A 20,912-nucleotide genomic window follows, 5' to 3' on the forward strand; every position below is an offset into this window, starting at 1 on the left:
AGAGACTGGTTGGGAAACATTAAAGGATAGAAGAGAACAAAAGAAGCTTCTTTTGTTATATAATATGATTAATGGACATTGTCCTGAATATTTATCGGATTTACCTGTCATTTTTGCCAGCTACATTGAGCCTATGGAACAATTTGGATCTCTCCTTACGAGAATCACCTTCTTCTGATATATTTAAATTACGTTTAAAATTAAAATATAGTAATAATAATGCTACTAGTAGGCCACCACTGTTTTACCTCTTTGGTAAACGATTTATGAATTTGACTCATGCACGAATTAGAAGTAAGTGTAGTTCTGTGAAAAACGACTTATTTAGAGCACATATTATTTTGGATAAAAGCTGTTCTTGTGGAGCTATGACAGAAGACGCAGAACATTTTTTCCTCGTCTGTCGAAAATTTACTGTGCAACGAAAGATGCTTTTTCACAATGACTGGTCTAGGAAAAAATATTTGTCTCCACACTTTGCGTTTTGGAGATGATAATTTGAGTTATGAGTTTAGCGCATTGATTTTCAGTTATGTTCAAACGTTCATTGAAGCTACTATGCGCTTTTCAGATGAATATATATAATGTCGTTACATTCAGCTTGTAGGGTATATCGTGAACACTACTTGTGTTTATTTTTATCATGTTCCACTGTAACATTGATGCATGTGTGTGTGTCTTGAAAATTTCAACTTATAACTCATTTAAACATAATACATTCAATTTGAGTAAATATGTTTCGATATGCCTGTCTAATTTTATTCATGCTTAATCCGCAGTGCATGCATCTATGTTTATGGGTCACTTAAGTATTTTGTTTCTATAGTAACTTCGTGAATAATACTATTTATTGTAAATGTCATAAGTATGTATTATTCAAATGTATATATTAGGAGAAGGCATTGATAAGTTGTACAACTTGTGTCTAATCCATTTGTCTTTGACAATCAAATATGTTTACATCAAATCTAAGTATTCAATTTTGATTCAATTAGCTTCTATTACGTACAGTGAAGAGAAAAAAACCTTTACATACAACTGGTACATTTATGTACCAAACGAAAGATAATCTCCTCTGTTTATTCTGAATATGTAAAAAATACGTACTTTTGGAAAAAAAGAAATAAAAATCAAACTTTACCCATACCTCCTTAAAATTTTGGCTAAAAAAATTATGTACTTAAAGTGAGTGAACAAAAATGAAAGATTCTGATGATTTGAGTCTAAATTAATTGTTGTTAGAGCAAAAAGAGCTATGTTTCCGTTAAACAAATTTATGAATTAATTATTTTTTAAAATTAGATTCCTATGATTTTTTCAATCAGATATCTATTACTGTTTTCGAGTAAAAAGGGTGAAAGATGCCACAGCCTAAAACATCGACTTTTAAAAAAAATTTTGGTCCAATTTTGAAAATGTTTAATTAATTTTCGAATTTGGTACTGTGCATAGTATTGTGTCTAAACCAGTTATTGTGTCCTAATGAACTTTTAATCCCTATATATATGCTGAAATGTTTGAAAAGACTAATATGTATTGTGTACACAGTTGCACTAACTATTCAAGGTTCGGCGACTGCGGTCGTATCATGCTGTGTCACATGAAGCTCTTTTGCTTACTTTAAATCGTAAAAACTCGGCCTCCCTCGACCCACACGGAAATGACCGAACAGTCACGTAGACTATTCCGCTTAATGTCAATATTGAGGACGTTATACTTGTGTCCTTATCAGACCTGTGCCCCATGAATAACAACATAAAGTAAGGTAATTGAGTTAACATTGACAAAAAAAAAAAAAAAAACAAAGGTTGTAAGTCCAATTTACTGCTTTAGAGCCTTATCACCTGTGACTTGGTTCCATTTAGTTCAGGTTAATTTAAGTTTTCTCAAAGCACATTTACTATAATACCCTGATTTGCCCAGGTTAAGCTTTCGCGACCAGTTTTAAATCCCTTTTGGGATGGTATTTATCACAGATTCTAGATCACTTCAATTTGTTTTGACTAGAGTATATATAGATTTAATTTTAATTACTTTCATTCTAAGCAAAAAAAAAAAAAAATTAACTGGAGAAATTTCGATTTCGAATGCGGCAAATCTCACAATCACTGACAGACACAGGCACCTAAGTAGGAGATTGGTTTTTTTTTATGAATTATTTAGAGGGTCCCACTGACATCTGAAGGCATAAATTAATGCTTATAATTAGATGTCCTACAGCATTTCGCACAATATTGTCCAATATTTTTCAATAGAATGTTAGAAAAATGAGGTTTTTGACAGAGTTACCTGCCCTTGAGATGTTCACTTTCAGATCATTTTCAAATTACCAAAAAGATATGGAAAATGGTGTGTTTTTTTCCTTGATGCAAGCAGTCTAATTACTGTAACAGGAGAGCATGATTTGACTCACAGAATTAAACTCTGCTGTGGAGGATTGAGCCTTAGTCCTAGACCGTGCTGTGACAAGCCAGTGACAACCGATTCAGATAAAGAATCCTTTAGTCAAGTTAATTACATGTACATGTAACTACCTACTACAATGGATGTGGGCCATCCTGCCTCATTACAATATCAAAATGGTGTGTTTTGTCATACCTGTAATGTTTCACGGACTGCCTGATTCTAACAGAGGCTTAACAATCTGTGATCATAGGCAATATAATTTAACCATGAAAGTCACTATCTTGAGTTTATGTTAATAAATATAATATAAATGGTATCAGGTTTGAAGATAATCACTCATACCTGCAAACTTACATGATTTAATTGTGTTTTTACTATTTTGACCATTTGTCCAGCCAATATGATTTTTTTCTACCAAATTTGTCCCAAAATCTGATTTTTCAAAATTTCCTGAAAAACACCGATCTCAAACCCCCCAATTCAATCTCATTTCTTTGATTAGAAGAATCAAATACATGACAAAAGGTGTTAATTGGTGTCTTTACAGGTAAGGGTATGTTTTATGCCAGGTAAATAATCTCTGAGGAGTAATTAGGTGATCAGGGTTATCAATGGTAATTGACAATAAGCAAATGAGCCCTTATTGGATCTTCCACTATTTTATGAACAGATAATCATCTTCTAAAGATTAATTTCTACTCTACAATTAATTTGACAAATACAGTCTAAAATTTGTAGAACCACGTATTTAAAAATTTATAAAATTACCATTGTTTATACATGATGAATTACCTCCCCTGCAGTTTTCACATTTGCTGTAATTTCAACAGTGCAGTATATATCCCATAAGTTTGTTTGCAATGGTTAAAAGAAATACTATTCCTTTTGAGTATTGATGATTTTGGAAATTGGTAGCAACATTCTTGAATATATCTTACATTTCCACATATGTTGTACCTCATGCTATGCATCTAATGAAAAGAAAGAGATGCCCAAGCTTGTACTTTTATACTTACTCCTCACCAATATACTAAAATGGGTTGCACAGACCAGCAAACTGTCGGGACTAAACCATATAGAAGTTTAAAACTGAACTGAATTCTATGTTACTAATGGTATGAATTAAAAATGTGCTCAAAATATCTTAAAATAGTAGAAATACATTTTAATGTAAATAAACATTTTCTCATTTATTTTCATGAATTGAAATTTCAGAGTTTCAATTACATGAAGGTTTGAAGGAATCCACCTCAAAAAGTGGCTTACAAACTTCAATCTACTACATTGCATGCACATGCTGTTCAACTAAAACAGATCCTTTAATACTAGAGTCACTAAGTGGTTGTCTCATTCATTCATTACCTCAGTAAAACCCATACAGTTTGCAAAATATGCCCCGAAAATGTCTGTTCACATGTCGTTCAGCTTAAAAACCCCCATGGGGAATTTCCAACGTTGGCAGGCATGATCAGGTCACCATGTTTGATTTCATTGAAGTGAAAGTACCAGTATTAAAATTTCTTTCAAAAAAGTATGCCTGCATTATGTGAAATACAAATTGTTGATAAATATCATTACAATTTTTGTGTCAGAATGGTTGATTGATTGATTGATTATTGGGGTTTAACGTCCGAGCACCAATATTTCAGCTATATTCAGACGATGAACATGAAACGGATGATAAAATGAACATGAAATGATGATGAAATGAAAAACGGGATGGGACACAAGGACAGTAGGGTCGACAAATCTTGATTGTCACTAGCAAAAGGGAGGGATGGGTAAGGTCGGGCAATTTAGCCTCCTGTGGCGGAGCGCAAAGGTTCCTACTCCTATCGAATACCACAGCAGGGTTCTTTAATGTGCGAGGAACGTGGCATCTTTCCCAACAGACAACACGGTGCACCACTATGGTTTGCGGTCAGGTTTTCCGTATTATAGCCTGACAACCCCAGCATGTAACATGCCAGGGGTACCCCATTCCACCACCTGGGGCACACATCCCAGTTGCTCTGTGGGCAGAGCGCCTAGCCCCCGGCTAGGTTTCTGAGCACTATTTAGTCGCCTTTTACGACAAGCTTAGTGCTGCTGCAGGCCTATTCTTTTAACACCCGGACCTGCACGGGGCGTGTGTCAGAATGGACAAATGAATACATTTGTACATAATGTTGAGCAACATGTAAAATTTCATGTACATGTACATTATATTTACATATAAACTTAAATACATGGTGTTCAAACAGTAGTCATAGTATGGATGAAATATCAAGGTCAAATTTATAGAGTCCTAAATCGTAGCGTGAAAAACTTAATTTAAATGAGAAAAGTAACTGAATTTTCTTATAACTTATTACAGCACAATAAACACAACATTACAGCAAAAGACCTGACTTAAATGTTTCAATCTATAATTTGATTCTGTAAATAATTTGATAATCAATTTTAATGTTAATATGAAACATAAACAACTGATCAAAAATTATTTAAATTTACCTTGTTTTCACATTTCAAAATATTATACAATATACATTTAATCAACAAGTATTTGACACTTGAGTCTAATTGTGGGTCCGGCAAATACTGGTAGTACATACACTCCTTGAGACATTTAGGTTTCCTGCACACACGATACTTAAAAGCATGCTAAATGCTCACCAAATGCATGTTTAAACAAACGCTCCTATCATGCCTAACAAATCCCTGTAGCATGCACGATAGAGGAACGCTCACAGGATGCGTTTAAACGCATGATAGACGGAATATGAAAAATAATAATATTAACAAATAATGATGAAAGGAAAAATAGAAAATTGAATTAATGAAAATATATGAATTAATAATAGCAAAAAATATAAAAATAACAGTTGAATCAAGGAAAGAACGTGTTCATCGTGCGTTTAAACAAACGCAAAACAATGTGTAAACGCACAATAAACAATGCACGATGAGAGAGGGACATAAATTAAATGAGTGCTGAGAAGAGAAAGGCTTACTACTTTTATTTATAAAATTGGTGGGGATTGGTTGTATTGTGTTTTTGGAAGGGGGCTCTAAATTCACCATTGCCCATACTCATGCTGTATGCTTATTTGGTCAGTAAAGGGTACTGGGATCTTTCACAAATAGAAATTCATATTTTGAAATCTGACAAATGTCTTCAGATAGGAAATGTATTTAATTAATAGGAATTGCTGCATATACATGTAAACCGATATGTTTGAATACACTACACTTAATGCAGGGATGTAAATTAGCAGTCACCAAGTAGCTCATGTTTACTAGATTTAGACAAAGTAAAATGGGGATCTATGGGGGATGTTGATTTTTCTGTGATTAACTGTGAATTTCTGTGATGAATGGGATACTGGCAGTGTGAAATGGGGAATGACGGGATCATTTGTGGTGTAATAGGTAAATTTATACCATTCTAGAGCTGCAGTCGCAAAAACATGAATCATTGACATAGAGGTATGATTCAAACTTGATACACTACATGTATATGTTACTAAACAAATAATCAGTAAACAGAAGAACAGGAATAAATTATATTATGAATACCTATTTCTATTTATCATATTTATATTTAAATGTATTCATTTTTTTTAGAATCAGAATGGATGAAAAGCCTGCCCTTTTAACCAGTATTGTAGGAGTTATTGCCCTTGTTGTCTTGTTGGCTCAGTTTATACAGAAGTTTATTGCATACAGGAAATGGGTTGCTATTTATGATGCCATGCCCGGGGAAAAGGAGAAGCATTGGTTGTGGGGACATCTTCATTTGGTAAGATTAATTTGAATACATGTACACTGTATAAGTAATAAATATTTTGGACACAAAAGATCATGGAGTTGGACTTCTTAGGATATAGGCCCAGGTAAATTGAAATCAAATATTTGCTGGTACAATTTCATGTATATTGTTTGTATCTTATTTATTTGATATTTTTGTCTGGCTTGATGAGAGATGCAAAGAAATGCAATACAAGTGCATGAAATGGGGTGTTGGTAAGATTTCCTTGACTTTTGTTATCCAACTAATCTTATCCCATAGTCATGACCTCCTGAATAAGGGTTAGTTTTACAGGTTTTTTTTGGTCATTTTCTAAATTACAAAATAATTCCATATTAAAATGACACTTTGTTAGCAGAGCATTTTGAATTGGAGTGCTATTTGCAATATCACAATTTTAATTAAAAATGATATAAAAATCAAACACTGCCAACTACATATATTTTTAGAATTTTTTTCTTATAATATTTTGCAGTGGCCTAAATGAAAATATAGGTCCATGTGATGTGATTGATGCCATGATTGAATTAGGTAGGTTATATCATGGTGAGTTAAATCAATCACATTCCTATCTTGTAGTACCCAGGTCCAAATGAAGCAGGGCTAAAGTTTCAGATGGAAAGATGTTCCAAATATCCCAAATTACACAGATTATGGATTGGGTTTGTTAGGCCAATTATAGTTGTTCATCATCCAGATACAATGAAAGTCATCTTGAAAACTTCAGGTAAGTTCAAATTCTGTGAAAGTACTTTAATTCATGGATACCAATTTTCATGAATCAGGGAAGAAACTCACTTTCTGGATTCTTGAATTCTTGGTTTTAAAGTTTTCAGTATACACATCAATGGAAATCTACTGTTCGTTGTGAACTAACTTTTGTGGTTTGACCTACTTATGAAAATAATGAAATTGGTACCCACGAACTATAGTACTTTCACAGTATTCCATTTAACCAAGCAATTTAGTTGTTTGTGCACTTGTAGTGATTACCCAGATAAAATTTTGGTCTTGCTGTTGTTTGTTTATTTCTAGATTTAGTGTTTGTTTGTTAAATCTGATATGGTAAAGTTGAGGCTTTTGTGGGTTCAATATTTACATATTTGCTTTAAAAAAGTTGTTTTTGTCTGCAAGCTGTTGCTTCTGTGAGCTTGCACAATAAAGATAAAGCTTAATTTGCAGGGAATAAGGTTTGTTGGATTAGTCCATTATTCTCATCCTGAGATGCATGAAACATCTGCCATTGGACTTAAAAAGACTTTATAATTAGTAGCTCCTTGTTCTCTGCCATGTACAGAGTATTTTAAGGAGATAGAGTGATAAATGGTTGGCTTAGAGTCAGAATAATGTGTTGGCAGGTTGGAATAAACAATGGCAGATCCTGCAATTTTGAAAAGTTGGGGTTGCTGCTATCACTGGCCCAGGGTATGCACTCCAATGATTTCAAGTTTAACTCTATACCTTGAGCCAAAGTTTGCAAGCATAATTTTGGACCCATAAAGACTATAATATTGAAATATAGATGTGCAGATAGTCTGACAACATACATTTGGTCCAAAATTGTATTCCATAATATGGTTTTGAGCTACAAGAAATTGCATGAATTTATTGTTTTCACTCTGTGGTGTATTATTGTGTCCATTTTACATGTATATTACTCATGCTGATACATGTAGTATTAGTTATGAACTGTTAATTGATTAAATTTTAAAACGCTGACCGTAAGTGAGGGAAAAGGGGGAATGGCTGGAATCTTTTTTGAAAAAAAAATAAATGTTCCAAATTTTGGAGAGAAAAAATGTGGGTACTCATCCATTGTAAATAATAAAATAGTGATTTTATACTTTCCTCATTACTTCATGAACTCTTTGTCTATTATTTTTATATTTTATGAAGGTCGTTGGGGGGAGCTAGAACACTTAGAAACATATTTTATTATATCTACAGAGCCTAAACCTAGAGGTTTAGGTACTGTCTACATGATGGGTTTAGATTGGTTAGGAGAAGGGCTACTGATAGCAAATGGTGATCATTGGGCTAGAAATAGAAGACTTCTGACACCAGCTTTCCACTTTGATATACTGAAACCTTATGTTAAAGTTTACAACGAGGCAACAGATATTCTTATTGTAAGTTTCAATACTATAATCTCTCCATGCATAGGTGTTAATCATCCAAATTTCTGAAGCGGGAGAACATTGTCTAAAAATTTGATGAGTTTTTATTTCTGTGACGTGAATTGAAGTAATTTTTAAGCTTTTAAGCTGAAATAAGACTGGAAAAATCTCCTGCTTTGATACAGGGATGAAAGCAGAAAATTGTTGAATTTTCAACGAAAGTTTGGGAGGCTCAGGTCAAAAGCAGGAGACTTAACACCTATATTTCATGCTTTTTGGATTTTCAACTCATCATTTTGTTTCACTCTTTGCATAATCAAATGAAACAATTCTTAAAATGATATGGTAAAAATCTGAGTAATGATAGGCTTTCAGTTCAAATATCTCAAGATATCTGGCAATTTTAGGTCATTGTAATAGAAATTGAAGTGAACTTCTATTAGTTCAGAAATTGTTAAAAAATAATCATTATACTTAGCTTAAATAGGGCTATTGGTCAGTAAAATTAATTTAAACTCTTATTGATAAATTTATTGCACTGCAGAAAATTTTTCTCTGTGTCTCATTCACATCATAATAAGTAGCAATACCCTAGATACAAACAAAGGAAAATCCTTGGACAAAATAATATCTGGAAAATCAAAGGGACAACATACCAAGTCCATTTCATATAACACCAAATAAACCCTTAAAAACTACTTGCATCAATGTAAACTTTGCCATAGTAATTACATGTACATTTATAAAAATATGCAATTATTTTTGAGTTAACAGTTTGAATTACTAGTAGTTAAAACTTGATTTGCAAAGACTCACTAAAGTTTGCATGTTTTAAATCTTGATTTTACCATCTTGAGTGGAGAAATGATCGTAATTATTCATTACTGATATATATATATATATGTGTGTTCTATTTTAGGATAAGATAACCAGGATTTCAGAGAAAAATGAATCAATGGATTTGTTTTCTAACATTGGTTTGTGTTCCTTGGATATCATACTGAGATGTGCTTTCTCTTATCAAAGTGACTGCCAGAAACTTGGGTAAGATCAGACTTTTTAAGAAACTTGGGAAAGTTTGATAAGGAACCTAGGGGAACGAATTGGTCTATGTTTCTTACATATTACTGTAAACATAGTAATTTTCATGGTTGCTAATTTTAGTGAATGAAATGTATTTGATACAATTAATACCTTCAATTACCAATTCTTAAAAAAGAATGATATAACAATTTAAATAAGATTTCATGAAAAGAATCGTGTGTTATTTTTCACCATTTTTCACCTACTGCTTGATTCTTACAGAGAATAGCACTTAAAATCATGGCAGGTGTGGCATAACTCTCTGTTGAAAAAAACTTATTTTACCTTGCCTCTGAATTGTCTTTGAAGGGAAAGACATCCATATGTTAATGCTGTGGAACAATTAACAGAAATCTGGGTTAAAAGATCATTGTAAGTATCAGGTGAATAGATACAATGTAACCTGTATAAACTGAACCCTGAATGAACCAGATATCTGTCTAAAACAGACACCTTCATAAAGATCCTTCATATCAGTTGAAATATATTTTGAACCTGGATGAATTAAACACTTCACCTGCCTAAATCAAACATATTTTACAGTCCAAGTTGGGATTGTTTAGACAGGTTTTACTGTATGACCAAACCTCAGCAAGTATATGGAAAAAAAATTTGAACATAGCTAGAAAGACCCTGGATGTTCTTCTCATTAACCCCCTCCCCCCAAAACAAAGACACACACACAAAGTGGCAAGGTAGTATGTGTTACCCTCCAAAAAGTTGCCTGTCTGACCAAAGCTTCTACATGTATTAGAGGGAATCCTAAGATATTTTGTACATTTTAGTATTTTTTTAGGTGATGTATAGTGAATTTTTTTTAAACAGATCTCTCAGCTTTTTTTATTAAAGGGAATGCTTAGTAATTTGGTACACATACTACTTTGGCATGATGACACATACTCCATTTTCCAGGTTCCTTACTTATCTACTTCATGTTTACTGTAAATGGTTGAGTTGACATATTCTTAGCACAACGAAGAGTATGTGCAACATTTTTTTTTTCAGATTCATGTGCTAGGTTTAGAAACAATCTGACAAATTTCTTATTTTTATAGAAATATACAATTAAATGTCTAATGTCAATAAATGTTTGTATTTGTAAATTAAAATCTATTATATGTTACACTCAGAGTTACAAATAATAGCCTGCCCTCTAGCCTGTGACTGGCTATTTTTTGGCAGGGCTGACTAATTTTAGCAAAAATCTGTATAGCCATATAGTAAATATATTGAAAAATTGTATTCAGGACTGGCTTGAATTTAAGTGAGTTTCCTACCCTGTTGCACTCCATAAGGACACATAATACTCAACATTTTTAACTCAATGCTTGACTGCTCTGACGGGATGCTTGACTGTTCTGACTGGAAGGATACTTGACTCTCCAGACTGAATACTTGTATTTTCTGACTGGATAGATACTTGACTTTTCAGAATCAATACTAAACTTGATACTCTACTTTTAATAAATTGATACTCAACTTCCTTACTAGACACTCAACAATAAGAAATCTTCATAAGAATATGTGTGTATTATAAAACTAAACATTAATTTTTATTTATTCTACTAGTTATATGAACAATTTTGTTTAAGTACATGTATACACACAATGGATTTTATTAGAAAATTACGCATCATATGTATATAGATATGAGGATTATTATGATATTCATTGTCAGATTCCCACATGGGGAGGTTATCCAACTAAGGAGCTCTATATGTTTAAAGTTCAAGTAAAGCTATTTTTGAGCTTGTTTTAATTCAATATTTTCAGTTCCAATTTTAATTTCAGGAATTTGTATTTGTTCCCAAATTTCATCTTCTACAGAACTGCGTTAGGAAAAAAATTCAAAGAAGCATGTGATTATGTGCATGGTGTATCAGAAGATATAATTGAAAAACGAAGGAAAACATTGGTAAATGTCTTGAAAAACAATGAAAAACTGTCAAAAAGTTACTCTCTACGCCAAAGCCTGCAGATTTATGACATCACTAACAGTAAGAATATTCTCAGACTTAAGTAAAGGTACCAGGATCTGGTATTATTTTAAGAAATTTTAGATTGAAAAATACTGTAACTAAAGTGTGAAGCAGAGACTTAGAAATTGAACAATTTTACAAAAATAATTAGTGAGTCTAAAATAAGAAATAAGTAATCCAACTATAATGGAAACATAATAACAGCTGTAATTTCCTGTTAATTTGCAGAGACTTAGAAATTGAACAATTTTACAAAAATAATCAGTGAGTCTAAAATAAGAAATAAGTAATCCAACTATAATGGAAACATAATAACAGCTGTAATTTCCTGTTAATTTTTTTTTTTGTTTAAATGTGTTTAACAGAAATGGTCATAGAAATCAAAGGACTAGCTCATTTTGACTCTTTCAGGAAGTAGAAGGACTTCCAAATAAAACTGGTAAAAAGTCTAGATACTTGGATTTTCTGGATATTTTGCTCACTGCACAAGATGAAAATAAAGAAGGATTAACTCCCCTTGAAATAAGAAATGAAGTGGATACATTTTTATTTGAAGGTAAATATGGGTCTGCAATTAAGAAAAAAATATGCAGGTCATTTTACTCAATAATCATTATGACAAAAGCAATGAAGTCACTCAGAGTTGTTTGTTTGTTTGTTGGGGTTTAACGTCCGAGCAGCAATGAAGTCACTCAGAGTTAACTCTTTGTTTGTTGGGGTTTAACGTCCGAGCAGCAATGAAGTCACTCAGAGTTGTTTGTTTGTTGGCGTCCGAGCAGCAATGAAGTCACTCAGAGTTGTTTGTTTGTTGGGGTTTAACGTCCGAGCAGCAATGAAGTCACTCAGAGTTGTTTGTTTGTCTGTTGGGGTTTAACGTCCGAGCAGCAATGAAGTCACTCAGAGTTGTTTGTTTGTCTGTGGGGGTTTAACGTCCGAGCAGCAATGAAGTCACTCAGAGTTGTTTGTTTGTTTGTTAGCGTCCGAGCAGCAATGAAGTCACTCAGAGTTGTTTGTTTGTTAGCGTCCGAGCAGCAATGAAGTCATTCAGAGTTGTTTGTTTGTTTGTTGGCGTCCGAGCAGCAATGAAGTCACTCAGAGTTGTTTGTTTGTTTGTTGGCGTCCGAGCAGCAATGAAGTCACTCAGAGTTGTTTGTTTGTTAGCGTCCGAGCAGCAATGAAGTCACTCAGAGTTGTTTGTTTGTTTGTTGGCATCCGAGCAGCAATGAAGTCACTCAGAGTTGTTTGTTTGTTAGCGTCCGAGCAGCAATGAAGTCACTCAGAGTTGTTTGTTTGTTTGTTGGCGTCCGAGCAGCAATGAAGTCACTCAGAGTTGTTTGTTTGTTAGCGTCCGAGCAGCAATGAAGTCACTCAGAGTTGTTTGTTTGTCTGTGGGGGTTTAACGTCCGAGCAGCAATGAAGTCACTCAGAGTTGTTTGTTTGTTAGCGTCCGAGCAGCAATGAAGTCACTCAGAGTTGTTTGTTTGTTTGTTGGCGTCCGAGCAGCAATGAAGTCACTCAGAGTTGTTTGTTTGTTAGCGTCCGAGCAGCAATGAAGTCACTCAGAGTTGTTTGTTTGTTTGTTGGCGTCCGAGCAGCAATGAAGTCACTCAGAGTTAACTCTTTGTTTTCTAGACTGTTTAAGAAAGTACAATTGAGCAACATCATAAATCCATTTTTCTTTTTTTATGCTAATTAAGTCGAAAAATATTAACTTATTGCTTTAATTTTGGTCAAAATGTTTCTATTTAACTAATTTGCAAGTTAATATTATGCAGCTGCACATAACCTTTTGAACTCTATGAACTCTGTACCAACAGGTCATGACACAACCACAAGTTCAATGTGTTGGACTCTATATTCCATATCACAGCACCCAGATTGGCAGACTAGAATACAAGATGAAATAGATGATGTATTGAAAGATAAGGATACCAAAGATATAGAATAGTATGTCTAAAACTTTCTTTAAATTTATACTCAAAATGCAGTTAGCATGCCTATCTCTAAAACTGTCTTTAAATTTCTATTTAAAATGGAGTTAGCACACCTATCTCTAAAATTTTCTTTAAAATTCTATTTAAAATGGAGTTAGCATATTGATATTGAGTATTCTCCAAGCCATTGAAACAATGCAGACTAAGAATACATAAATCCAATTGGTGCTATCTCCATCACTATAGAAGAGTGCTTTCTTCATATTTCTTCAAATTTCTGCAATATATCAATTTTTACTGGATTTTTCAGCTGAAAAAAGGCTACCACATTAAAATTTATTTGATTGATGAGTGACTCATGAGTACATGTACATGTATTTAATTTTTTCAAAGGAAAGTTGTCTATACAGTGTCCTAAATCTGGTTTATAACTGAAGCTAATGTTTTCATTGACATAATTTGTAAAGCTGAATAAAAAAAAATTAAATACAAAATTACTCTGTTGTTAAGAAATATCCCTGCATTTAGGACAATTGCAATACCAGCTGCTCCGTTGGTGTAAGATCTATTTTGCCAGATTTAATTGGACTTGACTTGTTTATGAAACGGATTTCCAGTAGTGTTCTGTAATTTTGTTGTTACCCTTATTTCCTAAATTTCAATTTATCTTCATCATATTGATTTTATTGTCCAAAGTATTATGTTAAAGTTAAAAAGATTTGATTGAGTGATTTTATGGTTGTTATCACCCCAAATCTCTCAGTATTACCATTGAGTAAAGTGACCACTTCATTGTTGAGTTTAGCCCTAACTTAACAAGCAGTGGAATAAAAATGAAAGGGGATAAATACTTTTAGAGTTCAAAAGTTAATTCTGATCCTAGAATATATTCATTGTTCATGCAGTTAGTGAGGTGATTGTGTTAATTTTTTTTATTGCAGCGATGATTTGTCCAAGTTAGAGTCATTAACACTGTGTATTAAGGAAGGTATGAGACTTCATGGTCCAGTCAGTTTTATTTCACGGATCACTACTCAAGAGATGGATTTTGACGGAGTTAAGGTTCCTGCCAATACAACATTAGCAATCCAGATTTATAATTTACACCACAATGAGGAAGTGTGGGAAAATCCTGATGACTTTATGCCAGAAAGGTTTCTGCCAGAAAATTCAGTGAACCGTGACAGTTATGCTTTTGTCCCGTTTTCAGCTGGTCCAAGGTAAACTTCCTTATTTTCTGTATAACTCAATATTTATTTTTTCATATCTTTTTCATTCATTGAAATTTGTCACATAAAATACATGTACCTATGAGATATTTTTCTGAATATAAGTAGTGAACAATATAAGTGTCTTGTTTGATATTTCAATACATATAACTCTGTGTATAAATTGTACATGAACAAATTCTTCACCATACTTTTTATTATCTACAACAGGTTGGATTAAGTTGCTTATTAAATCATGACATTTTTTTAATTTGCAAATTGTGAGAAAATCCTCAAAGCTTTATGTTTTCATAAATTAGAAACGTTATCAAAGGCAGATATATGTTTTACTAAATGCCTGAAAGGGAAGAAAATCTATCTTGGACTACTTACATATGTAGTTATCAGGGGTGATTTTCTTCCTGCTTTTTATCGGAATTCCGATTTCAAATCTTGATTTTATCGTTATGATTCTTTTTTTACTGTATATTTACTTCCGATATTTCCAATTTCCGCTTTGTTTGTAGACTTCGTAAAATCATCCCTGAGTTATGTAGATTTAATCTTGAAAATTATAGCAACGTTTTTTTCTTCTTCAGGAATTGTATTGGTCAACACTTTGCAATGAATGAACAGAAAGTGATATTGGCAAGACTTTTACAAAGGTATATTTATTTACAGTGGATTCTTGTTAATTGCATGTGAAAAAAAGTATGCATTTTAGTACCAGTCTTTGTAAGAACCATGCAAATTTTGTAATATGTGGTATACCCCAAAAAAGGCTACACATTTTTTTCTCAGATTTTTTTTAGTATTTTTAATACATGAGAGTACTAATTTTGCCTGATAATATTAAGCTGTTTGTATTTGTATATTCATTTTATGGTAAAGTTGTATTTTGTTCATTTGTTCCCGAATTTTTTACTGAGGGCCTATTTATACCACTGTTCCATAGGATGACACTTTGAGCACTTGAATATATTGGCTCGGATGCTTGGATGGCTTAATGCAATAATAAGGAAGTGTTTTGTTACGTGTGATTATCACACAGAATCATTAAAAATAATTAAATAGACAATACTTTATTTTACAAAAGTCACAATTTTTCACATGAAATTCAGTTTCAATAAAGATAATTAAAAGTACAATTTGCCCCAATTCCTAAATTTACAATAAATTAGTTATATGATTGACAGTAATAACTAATTCATTTTTTATAAAATAATATATAAATGTTTTACACTTTAATTTTCATAAAATACTTAGTTTTTATTCCATTTTTTTTCTTTTACAAAATACCAAGAAGTTTCAAATTTTAATCAATTTTGACATATTTTCCTATAATGTTTATAATAACATACAGAAACATATTTCTTGTCATTTTTCTGGAGACACCTATTTAGTGCAAAACAAACAACTCCTTAATTAACCCAAAACTAAAGTTGGATAAATGGGAATAGACAATTTTCAAAAGTTGGATAAATGGGAAGACACCTATTTTCTATTTACTTAAGCATTTTAAACAAAATTTCAAAAATAAAAATATTTAGGGTTTCCAACCATGCCATGTATCTTATTTTACATGATTCTTAGCTTGAGTTTTACTTAACAGGAATATTCATTTAACAGAATGTTTTCAATATTTAAGTGGTTATATATACTCTTTTCTCATGTCTTATTATATTCCTGCTTTAGTGTGAAGTCAAAGAAAAGATAAAATATTGTAAAAAGTTTCTTAAGAAAACTGAGGTCTTCCACTAAATGTATTATTGTTTTGCCCATTTAGGTACATTTTTTTTAGTAAATCTTAAAAAATATTTATACAATTAAGAGGAATTTTCAGATTTTTTGTCTTATGTTATGCAAATAAGAGGATTTGTACATGGATAAATTTGGAAATGTTTTTGTTTTTATAGTTCCTATGCAATTAAGGGGAATCCACTATATTTCATACTGTGAATCTTCTGTGTTGTAAGAAAATGTTTGTTTTACTTTGTTGCAAAATATCAATAAAAACATGTATTACAAGTTTAATGAGGCTGATTAAGTAATTTATGATCTGTGTTTATTACATGGGACTGAATTAACAGATCATCAGTGAAAACTCACCATCCAGATAATGCTCAGAATTTATCTGCGTATGTTCTATGTTGCACTGTATACAAATGCCATTTTGAAAAAAGTAGGCAGTTTTGGGAGCAGAACTAAGTACTGCCTTTGCTATAACATCACTACAAAAATTTTATGGATGATTTTGACTTTCCAGCTGTAAACTTTCCCTTTCATAGTAGCAAAATCTCTAGTCTATGCAGTATTCATTTCACAGTAGATCTGTTACCTTTGGCATTCTATTTGTAGATAAAAACAGCTTTCTTAGTAGGATGAGGATATTGTCAAAAAAGCTGTTAGGACAGGAATGGTGACTTTGTAACTTTACCTAAAATTTTTTTACAGATTTACTTTCCAACCAGATCCAGATCTTGTGGTTAAGAAGAAAATTAGTGTTGTAATGAGAGCTGAAGATGGAATAAAACTCCTGGCTCATCCTAGATTCTGAAGGACACTGTAGTGTGGAGTTATTAATAATTACTTTATATCAAAGAAAAATAGGCTATTCTTATTGGTTATAACATGGTCATGTGGTATTCATTAATGTGCATTTAAATGTCAGGAGGTGTTATCATGTGATCATGCCTGGACCATTATCATATAATAATGCCCTCTTCAGACTCTTCAATGAAATAAACACAATAGTTGTTTATGTAGAGGGCATTATCAATATAATGACTGCCCTTGGGAAATGATATTACCTTCAACATTGGTAATGCCTTCCCCTGTGACTCGGGGCACTATCAAAACTTTAGGCAATAGGGTAGTTAGTTTGTCAGGATAATGTTCTCTTTTTAAGCAACTATTATATAATGAAAATGTAATCAAACCTCTTCGTAATGCTGTTAATATTTGACCTTTTTTAACCTTTCTCCACAATGCAATGTTTTTCTAACAGTTGTTTCTATTATTAGGAAAACAAGTTATTTATTGGTTGTTATTGTTTGTTACATCACAAATGATTTTGGTTGTATCATAATTTGTGGGTCAAAAAGTAATTAGAAATGAGCTTGATTTAAAAAAAAAGATATTATTTTTCTTACTCACTTCTTTATGTATTCATTAGAAAAACTTTAAAGTTCAATTTTAGAAATGCTTTACTGCAGCACACATACATGCTGCATTTTGATCATGTTTATAGTGAAAATAAGGATTAATTACGTTTGATAATTTCACAATGATGAAAGCTAAATTTAAAATGAAAAATCAATAATACAACATGAATCATGACTGGGATTTTCCTGTAACTAGCAGATTCACCCATTGGTCAATAATTATCCCCTGCCACAACATGGAGGTGGAATAGAAGTACCTGTGTCTATCTGTTGACTTTGTGGGTGCAACCCTGAAACCCATTGGAAACTGCTCAACCCTTTTATTAGATTTGTTCGGATTGTTAGTCACCATGTTTTTCATCATATTACATTGCTACTTTGGTTAAACAAATTTTACAGGAGTTATGGACTTTTGCACATCAAGTTTTTTAGGAGCAGCATGGGATACATGGCTATTCATTGTAGTATTCAACTCATACATGTACTGTTGTTAATATTCGTGTTTAAATTATAAAAAAAAACACAGTACCTGTATATGATAGTCACTAAAACCAGTTCAAAAACAGTACTATTTATATATTTACACATTTGAGTGTTTAAAATTTCACATGGAAAATCATATGAAGTGTACTTCATGTAAGAATCGCATGAATTTCATGTGAATTAAAGAACAATATATGCCTGTGTATTCTGTATGTATCAAGGATAATTGACTTGAAAGGTCACACAAACATTTACACTGGTTGTCCTTTTTGTAAACATGTATGTGTATATGCTAAGCCATTGTTGTCCTCGTGACGTGTTGCAAGGGGAATTGGAAATGCTGGGCGTCTGTCCAGATTTTCCACATTTTTTTTTGTAATGCTCCTACCAAACAAGTTTGTTTTTGGTATGTAGCCTTATTATGAAGAGATACATATTAAGTTCGACTTTGGTTATGGTTGAATGATTTTTACTTATTTTTTTTTTTTTTGACTTAGAAAATTTCAGTGAATTTAAAGTTTTCCACACTTTTTAAATCGCTAATAGTGTTAGCGACTTTTTGCACTCATAATTTCTGTATTTAATATTCGCATATGATTTGCATTAATGTGTAGTCATAAGCCACATAATCCAACAGATCTTTGCCATGTTCACCAACAAAGCATCGTAGTTCCAGATTCATACGAGATAAAAATGTACCTCTTAAATATCAAACGTGTGTTGTACATGGGTTTTTTGCTTTTATGAGAACGGGAAGATTTCATGAAATGATCAGTAATTTTTGGACATTACCTGGTTTCCGATTCAGATACTAAGGCTAGTTACAAGACTATATTGGTCATATACATTAGCATGCCCAGATATTTATGAATATTCATTGCCAGCTGTTAAATCTGGTTCATAAACTTGTTCCCAGTCAGTATCATAAGCAACCCAAAGAACGATACAACGTACCTTTTATAGAACATATCATACATGTCTATGCACGTTTTTTGCTTGTTTTAGAACGGCAAGTTTACATTAAAGGATAAAATGATCAGTTAAGCATTGAATTTATGTAATATTACCCAGTTTCCAATTCAAACACAGGCCTTCGTTACTATTGGTTATATAAAGTTCATATATATGTTATACCAATATCTATATATAGCTATTTGGGTCATACATAATGATTACGAAAGAGTACACAATAATATCAAGGGAACCAAAATTTCAGCGGAAATCCCCTGATTTTAGAGCATATCACATTGTCACATTTGTTCCATTTAGGATGTTTAAAGTATGCCAAAATCGCTGACAGTGAATATTTCACGTTTGCAAATTTGAAGAATTCAGTCATTGATTTTGTAATGCTTTTACCAAATGATTTTATCTTTTGTATGTAGTCTTACTATGAGAAGTTACAGATTAAGTTCGACTTTAGTTATTGTTGAATGATTTTTACAGAAGTTACGAACCTGGAAATAAGAAAATTCTTTTTTACACTGGGGACAATTGAAAGCTGTTCTTTTTTGCATTTTCTGTATCTGGGAATTATCAATCATGCCTAATGAAGGTCTTTCCCCACAGAACTTTACTGTAATTTTTTTGATTATTATTATTATTGTTATTCTGGAAAAAATCATTTTCTACCACAGTTAAAGAATATTTTTGATGAACGTGACAAAAATGTTTTATTAAGAAAATAATTACTCAGGAAATTGTTCATTGAAGTAGATAAAGTAATTTGTATTATTGTCAATTTGAATGCACTTCACCTTTTATGATATATGGAAGTGATAAACATGAAGATGATATCTTGATTTGGTTACTGGGGGACATTTGAATTGGTGATGTCATCTGTCCTTTCAATCCAAATTGGTTGTGACATTCGATTTATCTATGAAACCACTTAGTATTTATGATAGATTTGGTATTAAAACCCCAGTCTATTGATTGCACTTTCAAAATCAATAGCATGGTGAAATAAACATGTACATTCACCATAATAATGAGTGTGAATATTATTTTGTTTCTTTGTGGACTACAAAGATGTTTGATATTTCATTTAAAATGTTGTAGTAAACAGAAATTAACATGTGACTTTTCATATAACCGTTGTTCTTTGGAAATAAAAATTATATAGTTCAAAGTTAAGGGAGATAACTCTGTGAATGACACTAAAATACAATAGAAACTGTTAGATTTTTAATTTGGATTTTATCTTAAGAGCAGACAGATTTGAATAAATAATTATTCATCATATAGACCTACAAAGCAACTTAATAACAAAAATAAAAAAGATATGTAGCCCTTTTTTTGGGATGTATCAGATATTACAGAATTTGCATGAATCTTACAGACTATTATTTAATTTCTAATGTGCCTCAGCAACTGCTTTGAAACTGTTTTACAAATTTTTTATGTTAAAACAGTTGCATGTATCATAATTGTGCATGTATTGTTTTGTGATGAGATGTAAGGTTGTCTGTCCAATAGGTACTTTTATGAAACCTTTTTCATGGTGCTTATTTTTCAGAATCACAACTAGAGTGCTATAAATGTTGGTTCTTTTGTACCTGGTAATTGGTCATTTCCTGTAATTTCTTTAATGTTTTGATAATATTTTGTTGTTTTTTGTATTGATTTTTTTTTTTTTTAAATGAAACAGGTTTTAAACTGCAATGATACAAAAAAATGACAGGTTCCTTGAACAGCTGTATGTGATCTATGATTCAAACAAATAAAATCCTTATGCAAAAAGTACAA

The 20,912-nt window shown here is 32.1% G+C and overlaps 1 protein-coding gene across 3 annotated transcripts; it reads left to right on the forward strand.

The window, feature by feature from the left end:
- Window positions 1-1,689: 1,689 nt before the first annotated feature.
- LOC148601825 (cytochrome P450 4F12-like) lies at window positions 1,690-20,912 on the forward strand. 3 transcript variants are annotated; one of them, XM_088556359.1, is made up of 12 exons: window positions 1,690-1,765; window positions 6,013-6,187; window positions 6,776-6,923; window positions 8,144-8,325; window positions 9,233-9,357; window positions 9,706-9,768; window positions 11,188-11,311; window positions 11,787-11,931; window positions 13,193-13,322; window positions 14,251-14,529; window positions 15,117-15,182; window positions 16,972-20,912. In XM_088556359.1, exons 2-12 carry the CDS (start codon window positions 6,020-6,022, stop codon window positions 17,072-17,074), a joined length of 1,533 nt encoding a protein of 510 aa, XP_088412485.1. In that variant the 5' UTR covers window positions 1,690-1,765; window positions 6,013-6,019; the 3' UTR covers window positions 17,075-20,912. The 3 variants fall into 3 exon arrangements, with proteins under 3 accessions (XP_088412485.1, XP_088412484.1, XP_088412486.1); XM_088556358.1 differs by having other exon boundaries at window positions 1,713-1,760; XM_088556360.1 differs by lacking the exon at window positions 1,690-1,765 and adding an exon at window positions 1,792-2,582.

The sequence above is a fragment of the Perna viridis genome, chromosome 12 (assembly GCF_037379345.1).
Source record: "Perna viridis isolate PV_CMFRI_1.1 ecotype Kerala chromosome 12, ASM3737934v1, whole genome shotgun sequence".
Taxonomy (NCBI): domain Eukaryota; kingdom Metazoa; phylum Mollusca; class Bivalvia; order Mytilida; family Mytilidae; genus Perna; species Perna viridis.

What these genes read in the sequence shown, in the direction of transcription:
- LOC148601825 (XM_088556358.1), top strand. An exon ending in AAAAACGAAGGAAAACATTG is followed by an intron (nt 11,312 to 11,786) that starts GTAAATGTCTTG and finishes TGACTCTTTCAG; the next exon opens with GAAGTAGAAGGACTTCCAAA. An exon ending in GGATACATTTTTATTTGAAG is followed by an intron (nt 11,932 to 13,192) that starts GTAAATATGGGT and finishes CTGTACCAACAG; the next exon opens with GTCATGACACAACCACAAGT.